Here is an 11,992-nt window from a genome sequence, read left to right on the forward strand (position 1 = left end):
CCATACTCGTGATACAGAGGGAAAATAATAAACAATATTGCAAGATTGATGCATTTCTGCCAAGACAACAGACAGGAACTAATTCCACTTAAGATACATAAACATATTTATTTTTATTTTCCATGCACTTTTCCAATATCATAACATACAAAGCTAGAAATGCTAGAAATTACCCTGGTATAAATTGTCAATCTCTTGAAGCATATTGGGATTGAAGAAAATTTAGAAATTAATTGGAAGTAGAACTTTTAATTTGTTGAATTTATGTGCTTTCAATGTATCTATTTTTTTTAATAGATTTTCTAAATTGAGGGATGTAAATTCGGTAGTACAATAGAGATCACTACTAAATACAATTAAATCTGACTTTATTATTTAAGTTAATTCCTTATGGAAATCAGGACAGTATCACTTTTGTTGATATTTTCCAACTAGTGTAAGCAATAGTTATCTAAAATGTCATTAAGAGTGTACTATTGTACTTGGTACCATATCCCCTGGTGACGTCATAAGGGTATGTTTTAGAGGTATAACGTCATTTAAGGCGGTACATATTGGGTATGCCTTAATAGGTCATTCATGACGACATTCAGGGTCCATTAACATTCTTAGGTGCTTGGACATGGCTGGGAATTATATTTTGTTGCACGTAATGGCTGGGATGTATATATGGGTGCACGTCACGAGACTGACCCACGAATCATACAGCCCATGAGTTGGACACTAAGAAAACAAGGCCAGCAAGACTGACACATTAACCCCCTTGTTGTAATGTCGAACTCGTGGGCTGTTCTTATCTATCCCGGACAGTGCCGAACTCTTGGGTTGTGTGACTTGTGGACCCTTTTTTTTTTTCAGTGTCGAACTCGTGGGCTGTATGACTCGTGGGTGCGGTCTCATGGGATAGCCCCGTATTATACCCTGTAGAGCTAACACTGTAGGACATACAGGTCCTACAGTTGGGCATACTGCGTATACTTGATATGATGTTCAGCTCACTGTGTGCAGACTGCACGATCCGATAATTCAGAACCTCTGCCTGAGAAACGATTGTCTGATTGTAGCCTATTCCGCGAGTCAAAAAGAAGCTTTCTTATCATCTCGTGCATCCTGTACTCTATGTGCAATGCATCCATTATAGCGACAAGCTTGTCTTCACCCAAACTGTTTAGATATTGCCATTGGAAGACTGATGATCACATACAGTGGCTGTGCACCTAAGAACGCTGGTCTGACCTCAGGATATCTAACCAGTTTAGTCGTGGAGGAGATCTGTTTGCCGATCCCTGCAATGTAAGCTCCCATCGCGTGCTTCATTGAAGACGTATTAAAGACTAATTGTAAGGAGTATAGAGTATAAAGAAGACAATCTAGAGCAAGAATTAGTAGTTCTACTTCTATGTGGAAGTGTGGTACCTAAAGAGGATATTAAAGAAATGCCCCAAATTGCCTAACCTAATGACCCTAACATAATTGGATGACAATAGCTCTTGCGAGACACAGGATTGCTTCATGTGGAATGCATGTTAGGCCTCACAGTATGTCGTTTTCCAGATGATCCATGACGTCACTGTATGCTCCAGAACCATGAGTCATTCATCGGAACCATACAGCTCACAAGCTTGACACTGGCCAACACAGGCCCGCCAGCTCAAAACTAGGTAATATTGCCCATGGGCTTGACACTGTAGGCAAACTAGGCCCATAAGAGTCCGACACATGGAGTGGGGTGGGGTGTGGGTGGGGGAGGTCCACGAGACCTACCCAGAATAGATTAAGTTCTGTGATGTAATATCCGTGGGCCTTGTTTTCCTCGAGTGTCGAGCTCGCGGACGGCACAGCTTGTGGGCCCATTTTGATGTCGAGCTCATGGACCTTGTTCATCTAGTGTTTAGGTCACTGGATGTATGGATGGTGGGCTGCGCAACTCATGGGCTGTAAGACTCTTGGGTTGTTTGTCTTGTGATGTACACCCGATGAGGTGGGCCCGTTGTTTTTTGGTTAGCATCTTTCACCCTTTCATCCAGTTCAAGGGACTTTGCCATATGCCTGTTCTCAAACTATTAAGCCTCAACCAAAAATATTGTACTCTTCTCCCAACCTTCCATGTTTAAGCGTACAAACTTTGTCCAGTGCAAAGTGGATGATGTTGCACATAATTTTATGCAAGCTAGTCTGCATAACTAACCTGAACATTATTATATTATTATATCTAAGGTCACTGCCATCACTGAAGACACGTAAGCTTCATTTCTGAAGTAATTGACCGCTCACATTCTTGAGACCTGTTACTTTGTATCAATGCTCTGTGGAATATGCATACATACTTTGATTATAACGTCAAGGCGTGATTTGTACACGATTAAACATTAGGATTAAACCGATGAAGCCAAACATCTCATATAATGTAATCCTACACAAATTCTGATGTTCTAAAAGTCTGACTTCACATTGTCCCTAGAGGTCAAAGTTGGATTTACAAGGCGGTGGGTTGGCTCAGTCGGTAGCGCGTCTGCCTCACGATCACGCGGCCCGAGTTCGAACCCGAGTCTGGACTGAGCAATGTTGTGTGTAAGCATACCGTCCCCTCTAACAAGAGGCAAAACACTCTGTCCCTCGGATAGGACATAAAATGGAGGTCCCGTGTATGAGAGAGTCACAACTCATGCACGTAAAAGATCCCGCTTCGTTCATCCATCGCAAAGAGCAGGGTGTTTAACCCGGTGAAGTGGTCCCACCTCACATCCAACTGGACCCCATGGAAGACCAGCTTAACGTAGCTGAATATGGGCTATCCAGCCATCTTCTTAGATGGAAATGAACAAACAAACAAACAAACAATGACCAATGTTCTGTGGAATAAGAAGACACTTCAATTGTATCACAAATGCTAATAACATAATTGCACACCAGCGGGGCATTACATGAAGGAACTTGTCGGGTAACATATCTGACACGTCAATTATATCCGACAAGTTTTGAGAAATTCTTTTGTCTGATTGGCTGATTTCTCTGAACTTGTCGGATATAATTGACTTGTCGGACATTTTATCCGACAAGTTCCTTCATGAAACCCTCCCCCCCCCCCCCCAGTATACCGTTAACAATTTAATATACATCTAATATCAATATTCTGGTATTTTGAGGTCATGGACTTGTCACAGCCCTCAGAGGTCAAAGGCAGAGACTTGTAAATAACGCTTCAGTAGTAACACAAATAAATTTTAGGACATCAGTATCATGTTTATTATCAATCAATTGCATCAACTATCAATATTCTGATAAGTTGAGGTCATTGACCTCTGGAGGTCATCAGAGGTCAAAGGTAGAAACCTGTCAGGGCTCTGTGGAACATGAAGATAATAATCGCTATAACAAAATGAGGTTTTTAGTACGTCATTACCATGTTTAACATTAATCAATGACGCAAAATACTAATTTCTGAAATTTTGAGGTCATTGGTTGGAGGTCATCAAAGGTCAATTCAGACTTATCTCCCGATTTTAAAATGAATCTTATGGCATGTGCTAACACCGGTGAAAGTTTCATACTGTAGTCAAATTTTGCACAATATTTTCGGCTTATCTGCTCTACTACAATACAAAATGTGAACTTATTTTTTTTTCCAGGTATGACGTTGTTCTCGATGCATCGCAGGATGTTGGTAACTATTGGCTTAAGGTCAAAGGTTACGGACAAGCTCGAGGAGTCATCCAAGGCTACGCCATCGTGCGATACAAGGGCGCCCCGAATGCCAACCCGACTCCCGATCCCACCGTCGACCGAACGGGCGTGGTCTTCCAAGAATGGAATGCGCCCCCTTCTGACACGGCTATCACAGTCAACCAGCTGGTGGCTCTGGGTAAGAATTTGTATTCATCGATCTTTTTTTTTTAAATAATAATTTGCATGATGATAATTATGTGACCTGTTCAAACTAGATTCATTAGGGTTAATCACAAGCGTCAAGGAAGACATGGCAATTTGTTCGGAGTGGCATTGTATTCTCTACTCAAGCAGAGAATAGAGATCCATTCAATCAGACCACTCTTCATTCCCCAATCTACAATAAACCACCATTTCAACTTCTCGTCTTACAAAGCAGGACACATTTTGGAGAGGCTTTCTTCTAGCCTACAGAGTATCTGCCTCCACATGTTGAAGCTTGTGTACGGCAGTCACAAATAAAATCGCACCACTTTGAAGGCAGAGCCATGTCATACAATGCATCTTTAATCCCAACGTGTATTCCAAAATATTATTGCAGCGTCTCCCTATTCTCTGCACCCTTCTAGAAAATGCCAGCCTCCCTCAAGAAGGCAAGAGAACGGTTTACCTTTCCTACGATCTTAATCCGGTGAGTAGATGGTTTCCTCGTGGAGTCTCTCTGCCCCCAGGCTGCCCCCCTCCCCGCTGTCCATATTTCTTTATTGTTCAGTAGTGATTGTTCATTTTATTGAACAACCAGTAATTTTTTAAATCAAACTCATTTTTCTGCAACAGTGCCGTTATATTTCCGCAGTATCTATCAAGGTAATGATGATTATTCCTTAATTCCGTCACTTCCGTTCCGTGCATGGGGGTGATGTGGCATATTGGATAAGACTCCCGACTCCCAGTCTCATTTTTTTTTCATCTTTTTTAATGATGAGGATGACGATGATGAGCAAAAAAAAAAGGAAATTAAAAAAGAAGCGCGCAAACAAATAAACAGCAAACAAACAAACTAACAAACAAACGAACAAAATCCCCATCAACACAGGATTATCGTAATACAATAAACTACTGTATACATAATTTATGCAATATGTCATTACATATTATGCATGATATGCAGCACCATGGTGTCCCGAGCAAAATAAAATGAGACCTATGTTGGTTCTCAGTAAACGACGTTCTTTCATTTTTCATATCGGAATGTTATTCTGATTTAACACAATCAGTCTAGACATTTAGAATCGATGTTGTTATGGTCACTGTCCAATATCCCTAAAAAGAAAAAAATATATTGATATTGATTGTATATTTGATTATCTACCGCTCCCCCCCCCCCCCCCCCTTCCCACAAGGTCAACAACGTCCACTTCAACAAACCAGACCTTTACCCACTGGGGCCTTCAGGGCCAGGGTACGGCGAGTACCACTCGGCGCAGATGAATCGCCGCTCATTTCACTTCCTGGACATACCGCCGCTCTCGCAGTTTGACGAACAAACGATGCTGGACGAACTTTGTGAAGTGGACTCCGTCGATAGAGAGCGCTGTTCACGCGAATACTGCTCGTGTCCGCAATACATCCAAGTGGAGCTGGGACAGGTATAAAAATTAAGACTTTGCCCCCAAAACGGGTTAATGTCATTCTTATTAAAATGGGGTATTTGCAATCAAGGCTATCAAAAACGAAGAAAAGTGTGGTATATTTTTGAATAACGACTTCAAAAACATTCCTTCTTATGTAACCAATGAGATATCATTGGAAAGGTTTTATTTCGCTCTATCAGAATGATGATGGACTTACATTAAAATCATCAAAAGTCGCTTAGCCTACTTACCTCAAACCCTTAAGATGCTAGTAATAATTATGATTATTTAGACTAAATGGTAATAAGCGTCAATGACAATGGAAGCTGATCTGGAAGACCGGGAGATGACATGTGACAAGATTAGATTAAATAATAACAGAAAGAGCCTTAAAAACATTACGGGCAAAGATCCTCGAACTTGAAAATACGAGTGGCCACAAAAATCTAAGACTAATACTACGCTACTTTGAGAATTGAGAACTATGGATGTCACAAATCTCTGTGCAGACGCTGGAAATCGTTTTGGTCGACGAAAGCAAAGATCTGGACATCGTCCATCCTTTCCATCTCCATGGCCACGCCTTCAGAGTGGTGGCACAAGCGAAGGTGGGCACGAACACATCCTTGGAAGCGGTGAAGATGATGGACCAGAGTGAGTTGATATATTTATCGTCATCACCAACATAAGCATCATCATCATCATCCCTATCGCCATCACCATTACCGTCATCATGACTTGTATAGCATCACCATCATCACCATCATCACCATCACCACCATTATCATTGTCATCATCACCATCATCACCACCATCATCACCATCATCACCATCATCACCATTTAATCATCATCACCATCATCACCATCATCACCATCATCACCATCATCATCACCATCATCACCATCATCACCATCACCACCATTATCATTACCATCATCACTGACATCACCACCATTGTCCTAATGTCATCATTATCATTGTAATTACTGTTATTTTTTTCCCGTGTTTGCCTCGAAATCAACGGTAATCGACAGTGATATTACTGTGGCCACTAGTAATTCTATGAATTGAATATTCCTCTCTAGACATTACTTTCTGTCAAACCTGGAACCTCGTGATTGAGAGTTTGAGTTCTTATCCCGTGCGCCAGACAACTCTTCAAAATAAATTGCATCTGGTGTCGCTAGGGAGCCAAATAGATAAGAATACAGTTAATGAAATACGTGCAGAACAGTCACGCTGCAAGATCTCACAATTGAACTTAACAAAACAAGTAACTCGTTTTCTGATATGCATAAATGCAGTAGTCGCAATGTACCTATAAACCTTTGATGTGTAACATCCGTCTTCCTTTTACAAGCGTCGATGGCACTTTGCCATGTTTGCTGGACCTACCACACAGTGCAGGCTGACCGAGTCTCTCAACAAACCATCGATCGTTGATATAACACCAGTGCTATTCTACTTTCCATGTAAAGAGATAAAGAAATCTAATATCCAGTGGATAATGGCATCATTGGATAATTTACCTGTCTTTCTGCAGACGGCGAGATAAAGCGCAACTTCAACAATCCGCCTGAAAAGGATACGGTGATGACCCCAAGCGCTGGTTACACCGTGATCCAGTTTGTGGCCGACAACCCCGGCTGGTGGTTCTTACACTGTCATCTTGAGTTCCATGTTGAGGTAGGTTATGTATACACATAGCAGTAGTAAATGTGTATATTTTATTCACACAAATTTACACTGGTAGTCCTAAGACTAAATTGCTGTGGCATATACATGAAAACATTAAAAATACAAATTCGCTGACATGAGGTGTATGACGTGTGTATCACGATGTACATGTGATATCGAGAAAAGAGATGACTAGGAATTTTAAAACTAGGGGACTACTATGTTTTCATAAAGCTACAACATTAACAACTTCACATAAACGTTTTAGGTTTAGTTATGGCAACGCGTATAAGGTAGTGATGTTTGGGGAGAGGGGGTGAAATTCAGTTATTCAAGTTCAAATTCAAATGAAATTTTATTTCCAATAACACATGTGTGTTATCGATACAGATTCAAAGAAAACAAAACGTACAATGGTATTGTTATAATTATAACAATAAATATCGCCATTGACTCCAGTAATCATGTCCTATGAAATCATGCTATTTCGCGTGTTCTTGACCGTCCAGGTTGGAATGGGTCTGGTTGTCCGAGTCGGCAACCAAGCGGACCTTCCCCCCGTACCCAAAGACTTTCCCCGATGTGGCAACTACTATGGACCGTCATCCTCGTCGGGAAACACGGAATTTGACGACAATGAAACCATCATTGGTGAGGCCTCCGCTCAATCGTCGATCGTCATCGTCCTCTCCGTCGTCATAGCAGTCCTTCTCATCATAGTCGTCGTCCTCGTCGTAATCGTCTGCGTCCAGAGATCCAACAAAAGTGACGGACGGGGGAAGGCTACGAGAGTACCCAACAGCGACCCGCAATCGGCGACGAAACTGTGATGATTTTATCGCGCAATGCGCTCTGTCACCCACGTCATTAGGTCTCTGGTGCCTCCTTCAGCGTATATTATGGTGTTCTCATTGCGTGTTACCACACGATACTTGGTGTGTAGAGCTTCATAGTCAGAAAAAAGAGTGCAGTATTAGAATTAGGCCTAGAAATTCAGTTGAGTTGTCAGGACCATTATAGCAACGTGGTTGGGTCATGGTTATAAGGGCTACGGGTTAAGATTGGGTTCTCAGGATTATGACTAGGTTTCGAAGATGATGACAGTGAGGCGAATATTAAGACTTAGAAACAACAGTTCAAATAAAAAGTAGGAGTTTTAACTTTCTAATGATAATAATGACAATAGTGATAATAACAATAACAATAATGAAGATAATCATCATCATCATCATCATCATCATCATCATCATCATCATTATCATCTCATTAATTATTACTGTGATTATTTTTATTACCATTATCAATTTATAAAGCAAGAAATCTATGTACATAATACTCTTCCGCGCTGCAAAATTATCTGTAATTTTCGTATTGTTTGAAAGTTTGGCTGGTGATGAGGAAGAGAGGTTTTAGGATAACACTATAATAGTATGAATGCAACCCGCTCCTTCAGAGATAGTTACTATATGAATACTTACACAATTATTAGTTTTGTCTGTGTTCATAGAAGATTACATCAAGCGTGTATGAAATGACGCTCGTACGCACTGTGTGGAGCTGATGATAAGCCATTCTTTCTATGAAAAATGATGATCAATTTGATATTCTGTGGTCACTCCGATACACACACACAAAAAAAAATAACGTTGAGTATTTTCTGTCTAAAAGATGCAGACGATGCTTTAAGTAAACAAACTAAGAGCATTTCGCGCTCAAGTAGAGGGACAAAAATAGTCAGTAAATGTAATGCTTTGCTGCTATATTGCTGCATAAATATTGCTATTTTTATCATTACAGGGTTCTTGGCTGAAATAGCATCTGAAGCAATACTCTATCATAGGCCCTCCTCGTCTTTCGATTCAAGCTTTTTTCAGCACTATTATCAGTGATGATAAACTTGGATTTTGTAAAAGACAGCGGGTTTTTATCCTTTCGTTTGCTGTGTTTTTGGTTCTCGGGTCCTTATCTAAAAATATCATTTCTTATTCATTATTCGTATACTCTGGTGCTTTCTTGGCTTTGGAAGCATCTCCTTCGTTTAGTTTTCGTCTTTGTATTATTTGATGTTTTAGGTTGCCTTGTGTCCGATTTCTCGAATTATTGTGATAATTTTCAGAAGGATGAAATGTGAACAATATCTTGTTTCTCAGTTGCCCGCGCTTTCCAGGACGCTGACTGGTATTAGCATGATTAGTATGAAACATTAAAACGTCTAAGAATGACTTTCAAACGGGCGTGACTTAATAAAAAAAAAAAAAGTTCAGCTTGAAAATACATGTATCACTAATGACGATATAGCAATTATTCTTCTGACGTTGAAAGAACGAACATAAAGAAAGCCATTGATTTCATCTTCTTGTCTAAGTTATCATCTATCATATTTTGAGGGGGCTGCAATATGGTCCATAAAATAATCATATTATGTTAACAAGTGTTGTTATAGTTGTTGATTTTTTTTTTACATGATATCGTTTAGCATTATGTTGGTTTGGAATCCGCCGAATGTAATAACGTTCTTAGGGTCGCACGGTATGTGTAGTTAAAGTTGCTATTCAGGCGTCATGTAAATCATTGTCATAAGAGTGGACATAATGTGCACATTAGAAGAGACGGCAATATTAAAAAAAAAAATGATAGATTTATTTCAATTGATTTGACTTGATTTGAATTGTTTTACGTGACCGCTAAGAAAGGAATGGATGGATGGATCCAATTCCGGCCTAAGGTCCACTGCAAATGTCGAGACAATCAGAAAAAAAAAATGAATGTTATTACCGTCTGCCCCCCCCCCCCCCCAAAAAAAAAAAAAAAGAAAGAATAAAATATACAACGGGACCCTCCGCAACGATAACTCTAAAAGTAGTGAATCAATCCAATTAAAATTTCAGGATATGAAACATCTATAACTTACTTAACTTCACTATACCAGTAACTTACATCTTACAGAAAAACCAATCCGATTTGCTTCTGTGCATCTGTGGTCAAAGAAAAATGAGGACTTTTGTAGAGCATGTCAGGAATCTCTTCCCTCCAAGTTCTGTCCACTGTGTTCACACATTAATATGCAGCTCCAAGAGCATCCAAGTGCTAAACTTATGAAGAAACAGACCCGTGACATGCTTTACATTATCTGTGACAACTTAGCCAAAATAAATGGGGTTGTCTGCAAAATAATAGGTAAGATGTTACATTTTTACACCCTGAAGTTTAGCATTTTAAGTTTAGTCATATTGAAAGTTATCAATGCGAAATCCGATTGTTTTTTTTTTTTTTTCGGGGGGGGGGGGATGATGGTCACAATCACTGCAGTCATCCAGGGATTTGAACCAGGAAATTTGTGATTGACACCCCGTGATTATACGAATTTGAGACATAAATCTGTATTTCCCAGTTGATCATGGAGAATAGAATTCCACTTTTAATCACGTTATGTGGGAGTTTTGTAGTGTGTTTATGATTTATTTGTCATCCATGTCGGCATTTTTTTTTTTCAAACCATGTCTTCTTCAAATTCCCTTTCTACTTTTGCTATTCATTTTGCCCTGTCACCTACCACTTACTTTATTCTTTGTCGTGATATTTCTGTGGTATATGCATGTGGTATTTCGTGCAGAAGGTGATAAACCATTCCATTGAGAAGTAGGGCCTATGTATACAACGCGATTATAAACTTGTATTTCTTAATATCAAAATGTGCTGCACTGATCAAGGATATCTTTTCTTTATTTCTCATATTCGTGATCGACGAACCCGTGTTGATTTGTTGTACAGCTTTAGTCAATCTCATAATATTATCACTTTTTTATGCATAGTACGTTTTGTATAAATTGTCTTATTGTGAAGTTCACAGAGTAATTTTGTTTCCCTTTATGTCAACAAACGAAACTTTCATTGGAATGAAGCACCATTGTGCACTATACAATCTCGCAGTACATTTCCAAATTAAAAGGTATAGGCCTAATATAGTTTTGGTTAAGCTGGGGCGTAAGATTTTAACTTTTTTGTGAGGTAATGAGAAACCACACATGCAATATGAAAGAGTACAAAATTAATACACTGTGGTTTCTCAAGAGGAATACAATGTTTATAATCGGTTTTAAGATGGCTGATTTATCAAAAAAAAATACTTTGTCCACTTTGATTTCCGGATATCGCAGTAATTTAAATAATGTATGCTCTCTCTATTTTCATGAGTGGCTTATGATTACCTCAGAAAAAAAAAAAAAAAAAACGTAAAGCACCATTTCAACAAAAACTGTATACCATCAAAAGAATAACACTATTATTCAAATGAACATCAGAAAAAAGGGGGTCAAAGAGTGACAGTTTTGTCTGTCACACACCCGGTATAGGCCTAACCAAGAACTGGCAAGTTCTAAATGTATTGAGTGGTTGATGATATAATTTGCGCATTTTTTGCTTCAAAGAAGAACAACCTATGCATCAGACATCGTGTCTTACGAACATTATTATTGTCGTATATTCATGGTCTGTATATACGATTTATGGAGATAAGCAAGACTCAACACTTCAGGAAACTTGGTCTTTGGTGTGGCACATTCCGCGTATCGCGGCTACCGTGCATTAGCTGCATAAACGGATTTAATGATATTAAAGGGAAGGTAAACCCAAAGAGCAATGTGGATTGAGTGAAAGCAGCAACATTAGTAGAACACATAAGTGAAAGTTTGAGAAAAATCGGACAATCGATGCAAAAGTTATGAATTTTTAAAGTTTTGGTGTTGGAACCGCTGTGTGAGGAGACTACTAGAGGATATGACGTATGAGTGGACAACAATACAAAGAAAATATAAAGGATATTCAACAAAAATTAACTTTTCTAGAATTATGAAAGAGCAGTGGACCAACCGCTTTCAGAAAACAGGGGGAATAATTGCTACCCTTAACATATGTCAATATCAAGTTGATGGAATTTGTAATTTTCATGAAAAATGGATTTTTGTAGTATTTTCTTTATATTTTCTTGATATTGTAGTCCACTCATACGTCAT

General features: G+C 39.2%; 1 protein-coding gene across 1 annotated transcript in view; it reads left to right on the top strand.

The window, feature by feature from the left end:
* LOC140229685 (uncharacterized) overlaps positions 1-8,043 on the top strand; it is a 75,401-nt gene extending 67,358 nt beyond the window's left edge. The window contains 6 exon segments of the mRNA XM_072309928.1: positions 3,630-3,862; positions 4,296-4,357; positions 5,070-5,315; positions 5,810-5,954; positions 6,847-6,989; positions 7,490-8,043. Of these exon segments, the coding sequence (XP_072166029.1) occupies positions 3,630-3,862; positions 4,296-4,357; positions 5,070-5,315; positions 5,810-5,954; positions 6,847-6,989; positions 7,490-7,810 (1,150 nt within the window). The 3' untranslated portion in view covers positions 7,811-8,043.
* Positions 8,044-11,992: the final 3,949 nt, after the last annotated feature.

This window comes from Diadema setosum, chromosome 6 (assembly GCF_964275005.1).
Source record: "Diadema setosum chromosome 6, eeDiaSeto1, whole genome shotgun sequence".
In the NCBI taxonomy this organism is placed as follows: domain Eukaryota; kingdom Metazoa; phylum Echinodermata; class Echinoidea; order Diadematoida; family Diadematidae; genus Diadema; species Diadema setosum.